The following is a 20,833-nucleotide window of genomic DNA, read 5'->3' on the forward strand; positions in this document are numbered from 1 at the left end:
AAAGACAGGACTTTTAATAACAGGGCTATGTTAGCGTTTTTAGAAGCGTTATCAATACTCCTGGTTAGCAGTTTTTAAGTGTTATGATGTAACGCCCTGGCTACCCCAGAACAGTTACGGTGAACCGGAAATTTGACCCGCTACCCGAGTCCTTTGGTTAAAAACGTGATCTAGGTGTCATTAACAGGTTAAGGTGTAAAACCAGTAAAAGGGAAAGGGCACTTTTCATTAAGTAAACAAACTGCTCATGAGCCTTTTTAAAATGTTTACAAGTAGTTCAAGTTACAAAAGAGTTGCTACAGTTCCAAATATACAATCCCCGCCGGCCTAAGCGGCAAAAAAAATAGGGTAAACCCCTAGTCCCTCTGAGAACTCCTTGACCGTGGCGGTCAAGCGGCCCTGTATGTACATCACATCGCCCAAGCTCTCCACTCAGGGTTGGCCAAGCTTTTCCTTCCCTTTACCTGCACCACATAGCACCCATGAGCCAAGGCCCAGCAAGAAAACACAATAAAGCATGATATAATATCAACAACGATCATAATAACCATTCAGGACTATCAGTCCAACAAATAGGTGACAATAGCCAAAAGTCACAATAATGAGCATCGCTCCCTCTAGCCATGTGACGATAGGGTCACCAGGGCTTAACTGAATAGTGATTCATTCATAAGTTCGTTTAGGACAAGTGCATGGTGATTAGTCACCAACATAACCCTCCTCACGACTCTGGAGTCGAAACTATGGACAACGTCCCTTAGCCATGTGACAAACAGTCACCGGGGTCATATACCTTGGCTATATTCATCTGGTTGTAAGCCAGGCAAGCGCTTATAAGTTTCTCGACCTTAGGGTCGGTCTGGCATTAATGCTATAGAGCCATTCAATGCATAATTCTCGACTTTAGAGTCGGTCCCTGACTAGTCAGTGTCTCAAACAGGTAAACAACGTTCAACAGCATTTAATATGCAATCCATGTCCACATATATCAACCAACATGCCTCAAGTATCAAACCACGCATGTCATATACCTATACAGGGTGCAACTGTACTCAAACACCGTTTTCTTACCTCTGGTTCGAGTGAGTATTATAGTATGAACGACCCCTGAGAACGATCAACCTTTAAATTCCTCGACGGTCACCTGGTCATAACCAAAATATAGGATTCATCAATAAAAATGATAACTGAGGGTTCCCAAACCAAAACCCAGCCCCCGAGACCTCAAATACTACCCAACTGGGTACTAGGTCCAACCCCGAGGCCTATGGTTCGAATCCCTAAGCTAAAAACCACTTTCTAGCAAATTTGGCCTTTTGGGCCGCGGCCCCCAAAAGCTGTGCCGTGGCACGCCCCCAAACAGAGAAGCCCCCATCTGCCAGACGCGCATGGGCCGCGGCACACAAAAGCTGTGCCGCGGCACCCAGCCCAGTTCAGCAACAAGCCCACGCACAAACCAGATTTTCCCCCTGTGCGTTTTTCTCTCAAACCAGCCTCTCAAACCACCATAAAACCTCCTCCAAACATGTAATTGAACCCCCAAATAACAACCTTAGCTCACTCACATTGAACCCCAATCAACTAACACCAAAAACCTCCTTTAATCCTCACTCCCCACATCAAAATCCCTGAACTAAAAACCAAAACGAAAACAGAGCATGTATAAAAACCAGTGGCTAAAACTCACCTTAGAACTGATTTTGGACCTCCCACACAAGCTAAAACAAGTCTCCAATCCAACCCTTAAGTTCCTCTAGCTTGAATTATCACCAAGAACACAAAACCATCAAAGGAGCAATGAAGAAGATGATGTACAAGTAAAGGAGAGGCAAAACCCTGTTTTTGTTCTGTTTCATTCTACAACCTTCAGCCACTAAACAAGTATATCCACCCTAAAAAGACCAAAATTCCCTTATACCATCCAAAGCCTCTTAAACCAACCCAAGGGCAAAATTGGTACTTCTAGCTTAACCCGTTAATCATAATTAACGCTTCCTCAATTCCCGCTAATCTCAATATCCTCAAACACCAATATTTCATAACCCGTTACCCTAAAATCCCGGTAACGCTATAACCTTTGATATCACCCCGAGACTCACCCCGAGTCGCGAGCTCAAACCTGTTATGACCAAACCGATAAATCATGTTTAAGGATCGTCTCATGTCGAAATTCTCAAACCAATCCACATTATAATGTGATCTCACAATATATCATTATCATACAAACAAGTATTCAATTATACCCTCAACGGGCCAAATTACCAAAATACCCCTGTAAACAAATGTGGACTCACATGCATGCTTTTAACATCATATTATAATATAATTCTCATAAACATGCATAAACACATTTAATGGCATAATTAAACAGTTATGGCCCTCCCGGCCTACTAATCCAGCCATTAACCATAATAGGGAATCCGGGGCATTACATATGAATACTGTTTTTTCTTGTAGTGCCACGTCGTTTTCCTAAGACAGTTTGTACCAAAGACAAGTCGTCATCTTCAGGCGCACTCGAAACTGGTGTGGAACTCTCAGTATCAGTTGTATGTGTCTGCTGTGTGTCGCGATATGCACCCAATTCATCATATGATACAATATATATAATGTAATTATGTATTGTAAGCAAACAATTAAAATTTTGAAAAATGTTTAAAAAACCTAACGTACCCAAGTTTTTTTTGGTTGTTTTCATCACCCACCCTGTGCCTAATTTATGGTGAGTATCCATCCAGCTATCCCGGATCAACTCAAGTTGCCCAATCTCTAAATTGCGCTGTCACGTACATATTTAAAAAAAAAAAAATAATTAAACGTAAATAAGAAAAACAAACTTAAAAAGAATTAACTAACTAACTTTTTTATAGCGCAGTGCTGGGATTGACTGAGAACCTCCATAGCTGAGTTGTTTTAGTTTCTTCCTATTTTCCTTGTTGACCCCAGAACGTTTTTGCAAAAAGTTTCTGTTCGTGTAACGACCCGAATTTGCTAATCAGGCTTAGGGCCTTGATTAGTGTGCCTGGAGGGCAATAAGTGGTTTAGATATGCTTATATGTGAATCTATGTGTATATATGATTATGATGCATGTTAATTGAGTTAAATGTGATAAATGAAATATATGTTGTATATGTGTGATATGTCTATACAGCACGATCCGAGACAGTCCTGGGGAGCAGTTAGCTAGGGAGTCACAACGGGGTTGAGATTCGGACTCGGGGCGAGTCGAGGGGTAATTCTAGTATTAGCTGAGTTATGGGATTATCGGGAATTAGAAATAAATATTTGGAGATATATTTGAGGATAGAATGTCTAGGCGGGAATATTTGGGGAATTTACCATTTTTTCCCTCGGGGACGTTTGGTACCCCGAGCCTTGAGGTAACCTTTAGACTTAAGTCATATAAAACAAATAAATGAAATGGAACTGTACAGAAACTGAGGGAAACCGACTCATACCTTCCTTGGAACTGAGAAATAGCTTTTTGTCTCCCTCTTTCACTCTCTCTAAGGCTAAATTTGAAGAAGCTTAAAGGAATTGCTTGGAAAATTGAAGGGGTTCTGCTGGGAAAATCTAGGGGCTTGAAGCTTTGGGATTGAGGATCAAAATTCTGGGATTAAGCTCAGCAAGGTAAGCTTTAAACACTAAGGTCTAGTCTTTAATTTTCTGCTGGTTTAGAGGTTTTCATGTAGTTAAGCTTGCTTAATCTTTGGATGTTTTAGCTAAGTTTTGGAGCATGCTTTGATGAGGTTTTGATGTTGTTTCTGTGCTGGAGTAACTGTGTTGAATATTTAGGAGTCTTAGTTTGGTTTTGGTGATAATTGGCTTGAAGAAGGGATGAAAAGTTGATGGAAATTCTGGGTTTGCTGTTTGTGCCGCGGCCCTAGGAGGGGTGTGCCGCGGTCCGCATGCACGCACAGCCGTGGGAGGCTGAAGGAATTCGGGCGCGCCGCGGCCCGCGTGTTGGTCAGTGGAGAGCTAGCCTCTGTTTTGAGGCTAGCCGCGACTTTAGGGGGGTGGGGCCGCGACCCTTAGTGTCAGTGAGGAATTTAATGATATTTTTGACTTGGGAACTTTAAGGGGAAGGCTCGGGATTTATTTTATCATTCGGATTGATAGAATTCAAGATCCCGGAGGTTAGGGTTACGGTTTGTGGTTATTTGTTGGGTTGGAATTTGATGGTCGGATATTATTATGTGTTGTGACTAGGATCTCGGCGAGGCTCACGTTAGCGGACTGTGCTCGGGGTATCGGTGCTCAGGAAGCTTGGAACTCAGGTAAGAAAACCCCTGTTCCCCTAGAGCTTGTGTGCAGGGCTGAGCCCAGTATAAAGAATGGAAATGACATGCAGGGCTGAACCCTAAATACTAGAATTGTTGAGCATGGCTCTTTATCTGTATATGTTTGAATTCTGTGCTTGTTGCTATATCATGTTTGATATTATATGTGTGATCGGCAAGAGCCGGGAACGGTGTAGACCGGGAATAGCGTGGGGCCGGGAACGGCATCAGACACGTTGAGTGCAAGGCCGAGAACGACAAAGGGCCGGGAGCAGTGTTGAGCACGAGGGGTGCGAGTTGCCAGGGCGAGTCCCTAAAAGGATACCTGGGATATCCTCACGGCGTGGTCCGCGAACCTAGGGCTTGGTAACCGCCTGGGCGGCTAGGCTGTATGTGTGTTAGCCATTGGTGGCCTGTTTATATGTTTGACTTGTACTTTGCATATGTTATCTGTTTTGGGTTTTCTTGCTGGGCTTCGGATCACAGATGCTCTGTGGTGCAGGTAAGGGCAAAGAGAAGATCAACCAACCATGAGCACAGCTGGCATGAGGCGGCGTGTACATGTCCGGCCAGCCTGGCTGCCACAGCTAGGGGATTTTGGGAGATGTTTGTAAGGGAACTTAGGTTTTGTCGTCTTGTCGACTCTGATCAGTTTTGTGTTGTAAATATTTTCTAAACTTTGTTTTGGGATCCCAAGTGTAAACCTTTATGATTAGCAATGCAATCTACTTTTTCTAATGTTTTCTTTTAATTATGGCTTAGTTACACGTTTTGATGTAAAACCTCGATTAGCGAGTTGAGGCACAATTTTAAACACACTTAGTGACAGCTCTATGGGAGTAGGGCGTTACAGTTCGTAATATATTTAATTAAGAGAGTTAAGTTTAGCAAGAAATTAATAGTATAATTTCTGGGCGTCAGAAAAATTCAATGGCCTTTTGCCATTGCGTATCTGTGCAACCACCATAACGATTTTCTGGCCCATTAATCATTAAATGTTCTCTAATATCGTACTTCTAATCAGAATACTTTTTGGCACATGATGTATCAATGCCTCTCAAGATCCCATGCATGGGCCCTTGTCCATATCTGGTATTTCCGATATCAAACAAATCATCATAAATTACAAACATTTATTAGTAAATATGATATATAATTAAATAGAATTAACATAAATATAGAAATTACTTACCTCCAGATGTGCAAGTATTCTTTGTTTCGAGGCATTTGATACTTTTGACCATTGATGACAGTCTGGATCTGTGTACTGTCGAACAAGTAATTCCAGCTCTCTTGAGAAATTTGAGATGTAATCTCCGATCTCTTTATATGTTCTCCCTCGCACGTCCCACTCGAGAGGGAGAGGATGCCCCAACTCTTCCCTTTTTTCTCGCGTGTTCAATCATTTGTGGCGTCCACGCATGTTTGGAGGCGCTATTGTATGCAAATTTAGTATTTTTAAATTAATATGTATTAACTGTTAAAATTTAAGGAGTGTTTCAATGTGTAATATATTACCTCGTTCATAATCAGTTGAGATATCTGACGGTCCACGTGGAGGATCGCATCATCCACCATCACCCCCGTGAGATCGAGCAATAACATCAGCCATAAGTATTATAATAAACATGCAATGAAATAATGAATTACTTTAATTACTTACTCAAGATATGACAAGATCTCATTGAAGTTAGTTAGAATATACCAATTTGTTGTTTTCTTCACTTCATCATCCAAAGTTCTCAATGATTTCTTACCAATTGGACGACCCTGAGATCGAAAGACCGACATCTTTTTCTTCTAATTTAAATTATTTTATTATTTTAAATTAATTATATAATTATTAATGATTATTTTTATAATTGTTTTTTAACATTAAAATGTTCACTAAAATTTATAAATTTTATTTTCATCATCATTAACAAATTTATTAAATTTAATGATTAACTCACTAATAAAATCAATTAAATGTTAGTTTTATTGAATAATCATTTTATTAAAAAATTTAGTAGATATCCTAAATATATAAAAAAAAAAATCTGTAGCATAACAGCTATATTGTCATCTATTCCAAAAAATAAAAATCCTGCAAACAACACTCAGAAAACACCCAAAACAAACAATATAACATTGCAAATACATTTTTATAACTAAAAGTCAAATTACATACAAAAAATATTGTAAAGCATATTAAATCTAATTGCAATAATAAACTATTAAATTATAATTTTTCATACTAATTTAGCTAAAAACATACATTCTTACTTTACATCTTAAACATTTAGCCTATTTTATTACTCACATTCATCATTAATAAATATTTCACAAAGTAATTGCTAATAAATTAATTATTTATCCAAAAAATTACAATAACTAATCCTAAAGCTATATATATGCATTTCACTAAAATACTACACAACATTATATTCTAAAAATTGCATATAACTAAACTTTTACATAATTTTTATTTCTAATTATAAATCTTACCATTTATAAATACAAAATCAAATATTGTATATATAATATGTAAAAATATGTTTTTTTCTTCCATTTTCACCAAAAAAAAAATATATTAAATATTTAAAAAAAATTACAAAAATATAGATTCATACATACCTGTGAGGGCTTCTACGATTCAACAATATAACTTCAAAATCTGAGAAAATACTATACAATCGGAGTAGCTAGAGTGAGAAAAAAACCCATATAGAGAGAGTTAAATACAAAATAAAATGAAATATATATATATATATATAAATACATACATTCATTAGAGCCTTTGGAGAGGAAGATTTATCTAAAAACTATTGTTTGGGGGGCAAAAATCCATGGAGTACTGATTTGGGGGCGGAGAAAAAACGGGTTTTGGGGGTTTTTTGCGTTTTAGAGGAAATGAGCTTTGCTGAGGAAGACGACTGATATAAAGGACTTCTACTGAGAACATTTGTTCTCAGTAGAAGTTCCAAAGTTCTCGGTATATCAACTTAAATGAAAAAAAATCTGCGAACTCTTGGCGCGGTTCTGAAAATGCTTCTACTAAGAATAACGAAAATTGCTCTCCAACGAAAATTGTTCTCGGTATAGTGTTCTCGATATAGCCCCTGCTTTTTGTAGTGTTTATTAAACAAAGTTATTAATTAAATATATTTATTTTAAATATCAAAAATATTAATTTAAATTTATACATATCTTTTTTTTTTTTTGCTTCTACATGTCTTAAAAAGTAAAGTCTTCAATTTATATTTCTATTTATATATATAGGGGAATTCTCCTATAGGAGCTTCACTTTAAACCCTACCGATGGGGCTCTCAGTGTTCTCGACCCGTGAACAGTTTTTAGCGTGATTTTTTTTTATGACCGTGTATATTGTAGCTATTTAGAGCATCCTGCAAATTTTCAGAAAATTCAGAATAGTTTACAATAACGAAAACTAAGTTCAAACATGTTGTTACACGCGTGACTAATTTTTTTTATGCGTATGGAAAACAACATGTTTGAACCTAATTTTTGGTACTGTAAACTATTCGGAATTTTCTGAAAATTTGTAGGATGCTCTAAATAGCTACAATATACACGGTCATAAAAAAAATCGCGCCGAAAACTGTTCACGGGTCGAGAATACTGAAAACCCCACTGATAGGACTTAAAGTGAAGCGTTTGTAGAAGAATTATCCTATATAATGTAACGATAGATATCTAAAATATTAAAAAATGATATTATAGAGGTTATTTATGACTTTTTTTTCAAATTTTTTCTTTCATCTCTAATCCATCCATTGATAGATAGATTCTATGTGGTGGGCCATGGGTGATTTTTATCACTCCGACTTTTATTTCTTTCCTCTCCAATGTGTTGCCAAACAAGTACAATGGTGCTCTCTCTGTTCTTCTTTCCCTCCATAGCTCTCCATCTCTCCCCAAATTCTCCCTGCCATACACACTATAAATTAAGCCCTCACTCGAATCATAGTTTTTCAAATTTCTCTATCTTTATAAGCATACAATTAATTCTTAACATTATATTTATTAATACATAAATAAATATAAGAAACAAAAATCTATACTCAACAATTGTAAATTTCAACTTGAAGAAAAAGCTCTGTCACTTAGTAAACTTTGGATATCAAATAAAACTTGCTACACATGCAAAAAAAAAAAGCTGAATATTTTCAAACGATATCATATGTGCTCCGACGTCGACCTCGAACTCGACCATGACCTTGAACCCCGATCTCGACCTAGACCTCGGCCCCAGACTCCAGAACCCGACCCAGACTCCGAACTCCGACCCCATCCCCAGCTCCGGAATCGACCACAACCCCTAACCTCTGCCCCGACCCTTGACCTCCCCTGTCCCTGACTACGACCCCGACCACGTTCCTGACCTCGATCCCAGTCCCAACCCAAACCTTACCACAATACAACATAATTTCAAAAATATTATAATACAAACTAACACATACAAGTTTTTTTGTGTATACTATTACAGTTAGTATTGTATTAAAATTTGAGATTTTAATAATTAATACAATATAAAATTCAATACAAACATAATGTTGTACTTATTGTAACATCCTTATACAACATACATGCCCTAAGTTTGTCTATCAATCCATTTTCCAACTAAAAAATACTCATAAATTGATAGGTGATCAATAAGGTAAACATCGAATTATCATCATCATCATCAATGAGCAAATCTCCACCATTGAAATCAAAATCCAATTCAACCACAGCAATATTGAACTCTACTTTCTGAGCTTGAGAGAAGTCCGGTTTTGTATCCGGACTTATTACATGGCTTTCCCCTTATTTTTGAAATAAGGAGTATTAGTAAGCATAGTACCTCAAACTCGAGATAGAGAAATTTATGTGTATAATTAAGTGTGCTCATCATTAACCGAACAAGTGGATAATCGATCGAATTAGAAAAGAGTTTGCATATATAATTAATAATTAGAGAAATTTCCAAACTGAAAGGGAATTAATGGGAGTTCCTTTCCACCCAACAATCAAACCCTTTCCATTCCTTTCCATAGTCAAAGAACTTCCACAGCCAAAATTCTTAGCCACTAAGCTAGCTTGGTACACAGAAGACTCACTCAACTTACTCTCCACCATTCTAAACCTCTCAAAGAAAGCTCTCCAAACTCCAATCCTCACACTCCTAATAACCCTCTCGCCATTTTCCTTACTCACAATATTCTCAATCCCCATTCCCAAGACCTCCTCCATTGTCGTTTTAAACTCCTCGTCCTCTTTCAAACTAGTCGCAAAACAGTCAAAGAAAGCGCCGTAGAAGAACAACGCTTCTATGAACCGGTTCGCAAACGACGGTGAGTTTAAATTAGCTTCGATTTCTACGACAACCATTATGGATGGCTGTAGGGTTTTGATAACTCTCATCAACTTCTCCAAACTACATGGGTTATACAACATCATCCTTAACAGTAACGAAGAGAACACAGCTAAAGTCTCCTCTTCCTCGGTTTCGATCATACCTTCGTTGATATCATTCATATCTGATACGATCAAGGGTTTAAACAAAAAGGGTATGTTCAAAGACTCAGCTAGATTCTTCAAACGGTTCTGGGTCTCCTCTATTTTGATCTGATTATCTGGAGTTCCGATGGCTGTGATCTTAAGAAGCTGAAATAATGGACGGTCTTGATGACCATTCTTATTATTTCGCTCTGCTAAAGCTTCCATCAGAAGCGTCCATTGAACCCCACTTCTGATCTCGAGATCGATCACATGAAGCTTATTCTTAGTATCAACAAACTCATCTAAACTCTCGATTATAGCTTGAATGGCTGGAAAATGAAGTACTTGAGGAAAAGGGAGTCGTTGAAAGCACGTAACGCTTAAGATGTTTGTATTCAAACCAAGACTTATTTCTACTTTGACATCCTTATTATTATTACTAGTAGTACGGTCCATTGATCTTCTTTTTCTTCTAGTAATAAAACCAGTTTCTGAATCGATTTTCTCTCGAAGAGCTTCGGCAAAAGAGAGGACAACTCGCTCAACTGAGTTGGCTTTAGATGATGAGTAATAAGTAGTAGTGAGTTGAGGACTTTGGAGCAATCTAGTGGCTCGGTCAAACTGTTGGTCCTCGACTTTTTCAGCTACGGATAAGAGAAGGTGGACTAGCTGCACGTCTTTGGTTTCGCCTTGGGATAAACCTGAGAGAGCATAACTTCCAAAAGGGTGCATCAAAACGATGTCGTTTGTTCCCGGGACACTCGAGAATCGTATGTAACATGATCCGGCTATCCTCATAATATCTTCAGTTGATAGCTTCGAACGACGTGTCGTATAATGACTACTGCTACTACTCATTTGGCTATTGCTGCTTTCTGTGTTGCCTATTATCTTCATGTTCTTGTTACGACTCAACTTGTTAAGTCCACTTTCATATTGGCTAAGAAGCTCTAAAGAAGCAAAAGGAGGAGGAGGAGGAGTAGTAGTAGATGGCACTTGCTTCTTGCAAGCTTCCACCATCTTGTTAGTATTATGATCATTGAAATTCATCGAAATCGCATCGAAATCATCAAAAATTGAGTAATCCGCGGATTTGTTGGGCAATTCTTGTTGTTTTTGTTGGTGATTATGATCTTGTTGAGAGAATATTGCTGGTTCTAGTACTTCTTTCTCAGCCATCATCATCATCGTCATGTTATGTTGATCATAGAATAAGCCATATTGATCATCATCATCATGATCGTCCAATATTATTCCTCCAAAGGAATGGTCTTTATTGTTTGGTTTGATCATCTCATCTAATTCATCTGAAATAATAGGACCGCCATAGTCACCACCATGATCATTGCCCTGGATTTCATCGAAGATGAACGGTGGCACAAAGAAGAAAGAATTATTATCATTAGCCATATATATATAATATATATGTATTATAGCTAGCAGAAAAAGCTATACTTATAATGAGGTTATTTGTTCTATATCTATCATATTTGCATAAATATCATCTGGTAATTTTAAGATTTGATAAGTGATAACTATGTTTCGATACCATCGATATAAAGAACTATATTAGTCCGCAGGCTTGTTTATCATATATAATGCCAAATATTTGATTAAACCAAAACAAGGGTTGTGTTTGTTTTTTTTTTTTTTATAAAATTTTTAAACCATGCATTAGATTATAGTTTCATCCCAAAACAAGGGAGACAAATGTCATCTTACCGATGAGGGTACTTATTCTATATCATCAAATATTTCACGCCCAAAAATTATTACTATATTAGATAAGATTAGATTATGAAATTTGTTTCAAATAATTTAAAATTTGGTAATAAAGATATAAATGTGACATCATTGAGTTGGGTGTGTTTTGAAGAGACAAATTCAAAAGAACAAACAGTAGTAGTTGTTTGAAAAAGTACAAAAATGGGAACCACAAAAATCAGCTAGCTAGTCATTGTACCGTGTGGATGGATCATCAGCTGGTGACTTCAAGATATACGTTATTTTGTAATAACTTGGAAATTAAAAAACCAATATAATTAATTAGTATAATAATTATTGATTAAATCTCCAAAATATTATATATATATACTCATTCTTTCCGGATTTTGAAATTATCACCCCTAAGCTCAGGAATTTCAGTAAGGATTTAAGCGAAACTAGATGATGATGAAGAAGCTGCATGAATAGGATTACAAACTTAGATTTTGAAGATTGAGGCTTAATGAAGTCACGTTTTACCAATGTATAACATGCTGAAGAATGAAATTTTATTAAACAAAAATTGCCTATGGGCTAAATTTTTAATTTAATAAAATTAGATGTATAGGATGATAGATTATTCAAACGAATTATTTGGGATAAATTAAGGTTTGATACTTCTATCTAAATTAAACTTTATGATAAAACTATTAAATTAATTTTCATAACTCCTGTAGGTAAATTAAGAAAATTAATTTAATATATTATTCTAATTAATTATATAAATATAATAAAATCCCTGTAGGGTAAAATTATTATATCTATATAATTAATCACAATTTATGTCCATTATGTGATCCTTTAAAATTAATATATAATTTTATATAATTAAAGATGTTGTGGCTACTGCCTAATTATGTAAAATTATATGGTTCACTAGACATTATGTTTCAGGCTCTAAGAAAACCTAAGAACAATTTCGTTATAACATAATAGGCAATCACAGAAAGTAGTGCTCCTAGTGTGGTCGTCCGAATATCATTAAAAATCTTTCTAGATTGAGCATTTGTCTCAGTTTCATGCGTTCTTATGTCAACCACAAAATTGCTTATGAATTATTCATAATTTTATTCACCCTAAATGTTTTATGAATAAATTATGAATATTAATGTGCTAAATATTATTCAACCTATCTTAATGTATGAATATAATCTAAATATATCTAGCATAATTATGGAATATACAACGTATTTAAAATTATAAAGTCATACATATAAAATTAAAGATAATTATACTAAGAATAAATTTTGCATGAAGAATAACAGAATAATCATACAAATTAACAAAATTAAATATATATGTACGAAAATAAATACAATAATTCCATATATATACTTAATGGCAGAAAAAAATCATGCTAAATAAGATAATAAAATCATTTACTGATTTGGTGAATTAATAAAATAATTGCACAAACTTAATTGTAAAAAGTAATTACATTCTTAAAAGACAATTATTTAATATTGCATGAATAATGAAAATACATCATTAAATAAATGTACCAAAATCAAGTAATTGAACATTTTAATTAATTTCCAAATATATAATATACCAAAATTATATGTTTTAATTAAATTGGCAAAAGAATTAAAAAATAAAATTTATTGTCTAAATGAGCATTAAAATGGAGAAAATAATAAAATTCCAAAATAAATCAAAAATGTAATTTTCTTCAATTTTTCTTAATTTTTTTTTAAATTTGCCAAGGGGAAAACGACATGTTGTCGTGTGACCCGTCAAACGACGGGTCGTTTTTCTCCAGCCGGGTTGAAATCGACCTGGTTTCTGCGTGCGGGTCGTACGAACCCGATTAAAAACCCGACTTTATAACCCCATTTTAACGTCGATTTTCAAGATTTTAAAGCCCAGATCAATTAGAAAACCTTATATGAAGAGATTCATGGCTTTATATTGATTAAAAACCAACAAAAAATCGAACTTTAATATCAAAATTGTTTTTGGCCATAACTCGATTCGTTAAAAAAATTCAGCAACACAATGAGTTGGAAAACTCGTTTTTAATGCATAAAATCATTTGAAAAATATAAACTTAAGGATTTCTAATGATGTGGAGATTGAAAAACCGGTGTTGAATATTAAGGCATTAAAAACTTTCGGGTATGTACAAAAATGAATATATATGTGAATAATTATGTTTATATTGCCAAAAATATGTCAGATATAACATATACGTAAACACAAAACAATACAAACACAATCAAATCACCAAAAGAAAATTTTGAGATATACAGTCAATACATATCCGAAAATTATAGATATATATATATGTGTGAATATGAATATAAATATAAAGGCATATATAAATCAAATAAATATATATGCAGATAAAATTAGCAAGGCAGAAATGATTATGGCAATTGATACCAAATGTTAGATTAAAATGAAATATAGGCATATGAACAATCCTATATACATATAGGCGGAATTAATATATAGAATGAACATATACAAAAAGAGGATCGAATATTGTATACCTCCAGCCATTGCAATTGATAACCTCGATCTAGCTTTAGATCTACAAAAGAAAAGAAATAGAAGTTAGAACAAGTACATGGGCTTCCAAGCTCTCACTAACTCTTTTAGATGGAGTTACTGAAAGTCAGAAAATGAGCAGTGAGTTTGGGAACCGGTACTCTATATTTATAGAGTGATACCTACCATCAAAGCCTCTGCCACAGATTGAAATATTTTCTCAATCAGTTGGGATATAAAAAATCGGGTAACAACAAAATCAAGTAACAAACAATGTTGACCATTAATTAGAATATTTTGTCAATAAATCAAATATTGACTTTAATATATTAAATCAATTAGTTATAACAAATTAATTTGATATACCAAATCTAAATAAATATTCTAACATGCATTACATTATAGTTTCATCCCAAAACAAGGGAGACAAATGTCATCTTACCGATGAGGGTACTTATTCTATATCATCAAATATTCCACGCCCAAAAATTATTACTATATTAGATAAGATTAGATTATGAAATTTGTTTCAAATAATTTAAAATTTGGTAATAAAGATATAAATGTGACATCATTGAGTTGGATGTGTTTTGAAGAGACAAATTCAAAAGAACAAACAGTAGTAGTTGTTTGAAAAAGTACAAAAATGGGAACCACAAAAATCAGCTAGCTAGTCATTGTACCGTGTAGATGGATCATCAGATGGTGACTTCAAGATATACGTTATTTTGTAATAACTTGGAAATTAAAAAACCCATATAATTAATTAGTATAATAATTATTGATTAAATCTCCAAAATATTATATATATATATGACCTAATAAGCTACCCCATGCTATAACTACGGATGTAATTTCTCTCCTATGTATGCATCATCTATATTATATAATTAGTAGGGCTTTTGTTCTGTTCTATGGAATTCTTATGATAATTATATGCAAGTACAATATTAATTAAATTGATTTTATATTGGACTACGCTAATTGTGATGATATCAAGGCAGTGTTATTGAGCTGTAGCAGTTCATTCTAGTAGCACTTAATAATTAACACTTCTTCTAAATTTTTATATTTTGTAATTAACATCATCTTAATTATATAAAAAGTACAACTTGGATAATAATAATAATAATAATAATAGCTGTTGATTAATTAATATTACAAATACAATGATAAGGTCTACAACTAACCTGCTACTAAAGAAACATCATAAATAATTTAAATAAAGAAGACACATTATAATAATAAAAAAACAAAAACAAAAAATCTTTTCTTCTTCTTCTTCTTCTTCTTCTTTTTTCTTTTTCAAAGAAATTTTTTATACATCTTAGAGGAGTAAAAGAAAATAAAATACAAGTATAATTAAAACATAGAATGAATGAAAAGTTTTGCTTAGTAGTTCAGACTTTTTCTTCAACAACATTTAAAGTAATAACACTATTGGAGTCAATTATTTCGGTTGAGATTCTACCTACTCTCCTACAAAACAAAGACATGCCAACCCACATAAGACCCTTAATGACTTTCACCATACCAATGGTCACAGTCAGGTAATACAACCACCAACCAGCAAAGTCAGCCATGCCAACCTCCATTAACATCTCACCTTTAGCCTCGGCCACCACCACCAACGACTCAACCTCGTCCCTCAACCGCCAGTACCACAACCCACCAAAACTCCCAGCCATGGCTCCTCTCTCAAACCACTTCTCGTTCCTCGAAACGACACCAAATATGGTGTCGTCCACCACCGGCTTCACCACCATCCTCGACCAATGAAGCATCGTCTCATGCAGACCAAGAAAGAATATAACTCGACTGAGCAAAGTCCTGTCCGTACCGAAGCTCGAGAAATCAGTGCCCAAAGCCACGGTTCCTTCGATCCCCAAACCGACGCAGACTTGTAATGTGCACAGGAAAACCCAGGCGGCGCAGAGACTAGGGCGGCGGAGGAGAGCTGTGGTCAGCGGTGGCAGTGACTCGCTGAGTAGAGTGAGCTTGCCTACTGTTAGGGTGTGGACGAGTGTAGCGATGCTTATGGTGGAGACTATGAGGTAGAGGATTGCAGGGTTGGTGTGGAGGAAAATGGAGAAGAAAGGTGGTGAGGGTTGGAGCTGGCTGAGGAGGAAACGAGCACAGGCGATCCTGGCCAGGAGGAGAAAAGCCAGAGGAAGAAGAAGGCTGAGTAGGGTTGTTGTGGTTATTCGAAATGGGACTCTTACTAGGGCTGATTTTATCAAAATCTTGTTGTGATGAACTACATGATCATGATCATTATCAAGATCATCAGCCTTGGTATGATGATCACACATTTTTAGAACAAAGAATTAATGTAGCTTTAATGTGTTTTTTTTTTTTTTTGGATGAGATTGAGAAGAAGGAAAGTTATGATGTACATATGTATGTGAGGATTTTATATATGTACCAACGACTTATATAATCATTACAATAGTTGCGAAACATGTAAGAATAAGAACTATTTATTGTTAGAGTGGTTGACACGTCTATATATATATATAAATATATAGCGTTCTTTTAAGTTTGAATTCTTTATTGTTTTGGGATAAACTATTATTAAGACATGCCAATTATTATTTTTGTTTTCTACGTGAAAGTATGATACCTTTCGCTAAACAAAGATTTTGGCCTTATAATTATTGTTTTATGATGTATTTTTTTCAACGTGTGTATTAAGTTAGTTAGGGGTAAATATAAATATATATATATATATGTATGTATTTGCAGCTTTGAATTGTTTTTTGTACTTTTTACAATAGTCCGATTAAAATTAATAATTCTGATCATTATTCAAAAGAGATAAATGTAATATTAGTAAGAGCGTCCCTGTAGAGAAAAAATTGTTAAATAATCTTCCAATAGATGATGTAAATTTATATTTTTTTTATTCTCTATATAGTGAAATACTATTCTTCAAGCTATAAATATTTTATTATTTTTTTTATAAATTTTTGTATATATATGAGTGTGATACTATTATATTTAATTATTTTATTTCTTAAAATGAATAAAATATATTTTTTAAAATATAATATTTAAATAATGTAGAGAAAAAATAGAGAAATTTGTGTATGACATAATATAAAAGTTTGAGATAAATTATAAAAAAATATGCTTCGGTGATGTATTTTGTAATACACTTTCTCTATAATATTTATATATATATATTTATAATAGCTATGCACAAACTCCAATTAATCTATATCTACATTTACATATCATTTATATAATATTTTAATATTATTATTTTTATTTATAAGATTTCTCTCTCTCATTTAGTATATATTTATTATTTCTTTTTTCTTTTCCAATTATTTTATTTTATTTTAATTAATAAAATATGTTTAAAGATATAATATTTAAATGATGTAGAGAAATATATAGAGAAGCTGATTTATGATATAATGTAAAACTTAGAGGTAAAATAAAAAAATGTGTATTTTGTGAAGATATTTTAAATGATGGAGTAGAACATTCATTGAGAGTGCTCTAAGTATGGGAGTTGGTTTTTTTTTTACTTTAGGTCTTCATCCATTCCGACGTGGCAAGTTGCAGCCATATGATTGCGTAGCGGAATATTACTCGCTTTTGTTTAGTATATAATCACAACAATAACTTAAAATATGAAACAATACTATTATCAATAAACGAAATATGTTGGTTTGTTTTTTAAGTAAACAATTTGATTAAAAAGAAGTGTTTAATGGGGTCTTGTTCTTGCACAGTACCACTACCTATCCATGATGCGCGTTGTCTAAAAAGAACCAAACAAGAGTATATATGTTTATGTCATACTAATAAGATATAAAGCATATTATTTCTAACTAATTGTGTACTATTAATTAAAACAACCACTACTAATTTATTAATAAGAAATAGATCATTAACAATGTTTTTAACCTTTAAAAAATACAACTAAAATTTAAAGTAATTGATTGATTCCTTTCAAACTTTATATTTATACTAACATACAAAACATATGCATTTTTATAGTCATTTCAGAGATAAGTAATCATAAAGTTGCAAGGATCGAAATGTTACAAATGTAACACTTTTTTCTGATTATTTTATGTGTTTTTTTATGACATTTTTCTTTTTAGTAATTAATAGTTGTTAAGTCTGTTACAAAACCATACGTATATGGTACAATTAAATTAATATGTTATGTATAATTATGATGTTTCATGATAGGCTGCTGATTCTTGATGAAAGGTCAACGATCGTACCTTACCTTATCACAAACGTATACATAATAAAAAATAGTAACTTTTATTATGAATAATATCTTTTATAACAATATTACATAAATTACTCTAGAAGAGTTACAAAAAACACTCCTTAATTAACAAACATCAAGAAAATTTAATATTAAAAATATTCAGGTATACCTCAAAATAAGAGGTGAGTAGAATGACCCTAGTCCCCACAGAATCTCTTTTTTTCTTAAGTAAAGGAAAATGGCTCAATGCCTTTATTTTATTAGGTATTTGAGATATATATTTGTTCATGCCGTTTTTCGTCAACTTATAAAAAGAGAGCACTAAACATAAAATTATAAAAATTAATGATAACCACTCGATATTTTACGTGGTTCGGCAATTGAAATCTGCTTAGTCCACGAGTTGATATAATCCAATCGTGGAATTCTCCCAAAGCTTCTAGAAAGCAATTTAGCAGAGTATTCCCAGTACTAAACTTAGCATGTCTACAACTGAATTTCTCCAGTCTATTTATATATTGGTTTACAGAATCTCTTCCCTCTTATTTCGAGAAGTTATAATTCAAATTTAAAATAAATACAAATAAATGCTCTTAATTACATAATATCCCATGATAATTGGGATTTAATTAACATATTACAACATATCCCTTAGACATAGATTTTCAAACAGTAACTGCATTCAAACTTGCTTATCGAACTTAAACATATAATTTACATATTTTCGAGATCGACCACTCATCGCGAGCTCGCTACTTTGGCTTGCCTCGGCCTTAGCAAGTAGCTCTATCGAGTTTGCAGTGCCTAGGCTCGAACCTTCTCGACCAATGCTAGATCGCCAACAAGAATAAACCAGGAAATTTATACAAGTGTTGAACACTTATAATTGTAGCTTCGAGCTTGACTTGTAACCTCAGAACACCTTCGAGACCATACATATTTCCGAGCTCACCAATTCCAACGCCATCGTTTTAATACTGAGCGAGAATGTCAAACCCAATTCACATAAATGTTGATGACATGGCACACTTGCTTATCTCTAGCTTATATTTTACGAGCATGTCTTTCGAGATCATAATTTACATTCTCAAAATTTGGGTGTAACAGTATTCTACATGTGAAAATATCTCTTCTATATAAAAAGTGTATAGATAATGAAAATTATTGGTTTTAACCGTTTTGTTTTTTTTTTCCATTAATTTTAACATAATATTCTTATATTTAACAGAATATTCTTATCTTTAAAGGTAGATTGTAAACATGACTTAAACTATAATAAAATTAAATAAATAAATAATTAAACAAATTAAAATATGATATTTTTGAGATATTTTACAATGATAATGATTTAAAAGTAATAAAACCATATATTTTATAACTTAAATAAAATTTAATTAAACTTAAACTTAATATTATATTAAACATATAATATAATCTTTTGTTGTTACTGACAAATTCAAAAACTAGAACAAACAGAAACTTAAACAAAAATTAATTAATTAAAATATGATATTTTAAAGATATTTTATGATAATTTAAATAATTAAATCACAAATATTTAAAAATAATAAAGGCATATATATCATTTTTTATCTTATAAATTTGTGTGATAGTTTTTTTTTATCAAGTGATTGGAGCTCTTTTTTTTCATTAAATTCACCAAAAAGACATTGTGAGATACATTATAAACTAAAAATAGTTGATGCATGTACACTATGACTTTTTCTATTGTTATTTTATGTCTATTATTAATTTTTTTTAAATATTATTGTATTTTATATATATATATCATGTAGTCATTGTAGTAGACAAAATTTTTCTACAATTAAAGCCCAAATAGTCAGCAGGCCCAATAAGTCGGTAAGGTCCCAAACCGATGCAAGTAGGCCCACACATATTGGATAAATCCATCCAAATGGGATAGCTAGCATTCAGGCTCGAGTCCGAGTGCATTCAGTCAGCCAGAGACGTTGAAGCAATCAAAATACCCACTTCACTTCCCATGAAATCGGAGGGTGACCACGGAGAATGGGTCAGACGGACGAGATAGACGAAAGGAAAACAGAAAAAAGAGGACGACTATAAAAAAGACCCTCAAGGGTTGAGAAGGGGCATCGGATAATCACTTGACTCTCTCTTCCTCTCTTATTGAAACAAAGGCTACTCTTTCTCTCTCTCTCTCTCTCTGTCTCAGCGATCCAGTCAAGCAAGTCAAACCAGTCAATTTGATCTGACCTCACCGAACTTAACCCAATCATTCAGTCCCGTCGTCATCGCCACTGTCACTCTGACCATTCCACTACTCATCCATCACTATTTCATTATTTACATCATAGTTTTATTACTTTCAATTAGCTTTCGTTACAATCTGACTAACTTGAGTGTCGGAGTCCTTTTGGCTGACACCCCACCAATGCTCCCAATTGAACTCTCGTCTCTCTGTCTTTGTTCTTGACAGGTTGCGGGTGCCCGTCTAATCAATTGTAGGAAATCACATCTACAATTTGGCGCCCACCGTGGGGCCCTAGCAATCAGACGATTGACAAAGAAATCAAGGAGTTCACTTGAGAGCC

At 33.8% G+C, this 20,833-nt stretch overlaps 2 protein-coding genes across 2 annotated transcripts; both read right to left on the minus strand.

Moving 5' to 3' along the window:
* Positions 1-8,461: 8,461 nt before the first annotated feature.
* LOC133804890 (DELLA protein RGL3-like) lies at positions 8,462-11,176 on the minus strand. The gene is made up of 2 exons (XM_062243028.1): positions 9,245-11,176; positions 8,462-8,521 (listed from the first exon to the last, which is right to left on the minus strand). The coding sequence occupies exons 1-2, from the start codon at positions 11,174-11,176 to the stop codon at positions 8,462-8,464; spliced, it is 1,992 nt and encodes a 663-aa protein (XP_062099012.1).
* Positions 11,177-15,278: 4,102 nt separating this feature from the next.
* Positions 15,279-16,502, minus strand: LOC133819823 (uncharacterized). The gene has a single exon (XM_062253212.1). It carries the CDS (start codon positions 16,333-16,335, stop codon positions 15,424-15,426), a length of 912 nt encoding a protein of 303 aa, XP_062109196.1. The 5' UTR covers positions 16,336-16,502; the 3' UTR covers positions 15,279-15,423.
* Between the last annotated feature and the right edge of the window lie 4,331 nt (positions 16,503-20,833).

This window comes from Humulus lupulus, chromosome 1 (assembly GCF_963169125.1).
Source record: "Humulus lupulus chromosome 1, drHumLupu1.1, whole genome shotgun sequence".
NCBI lineage: Eukaryota > Viridiplantae > Streptophyta > Magnoliopsida > Rosales > Cannabaceae > Humulus > Humulus lupulus.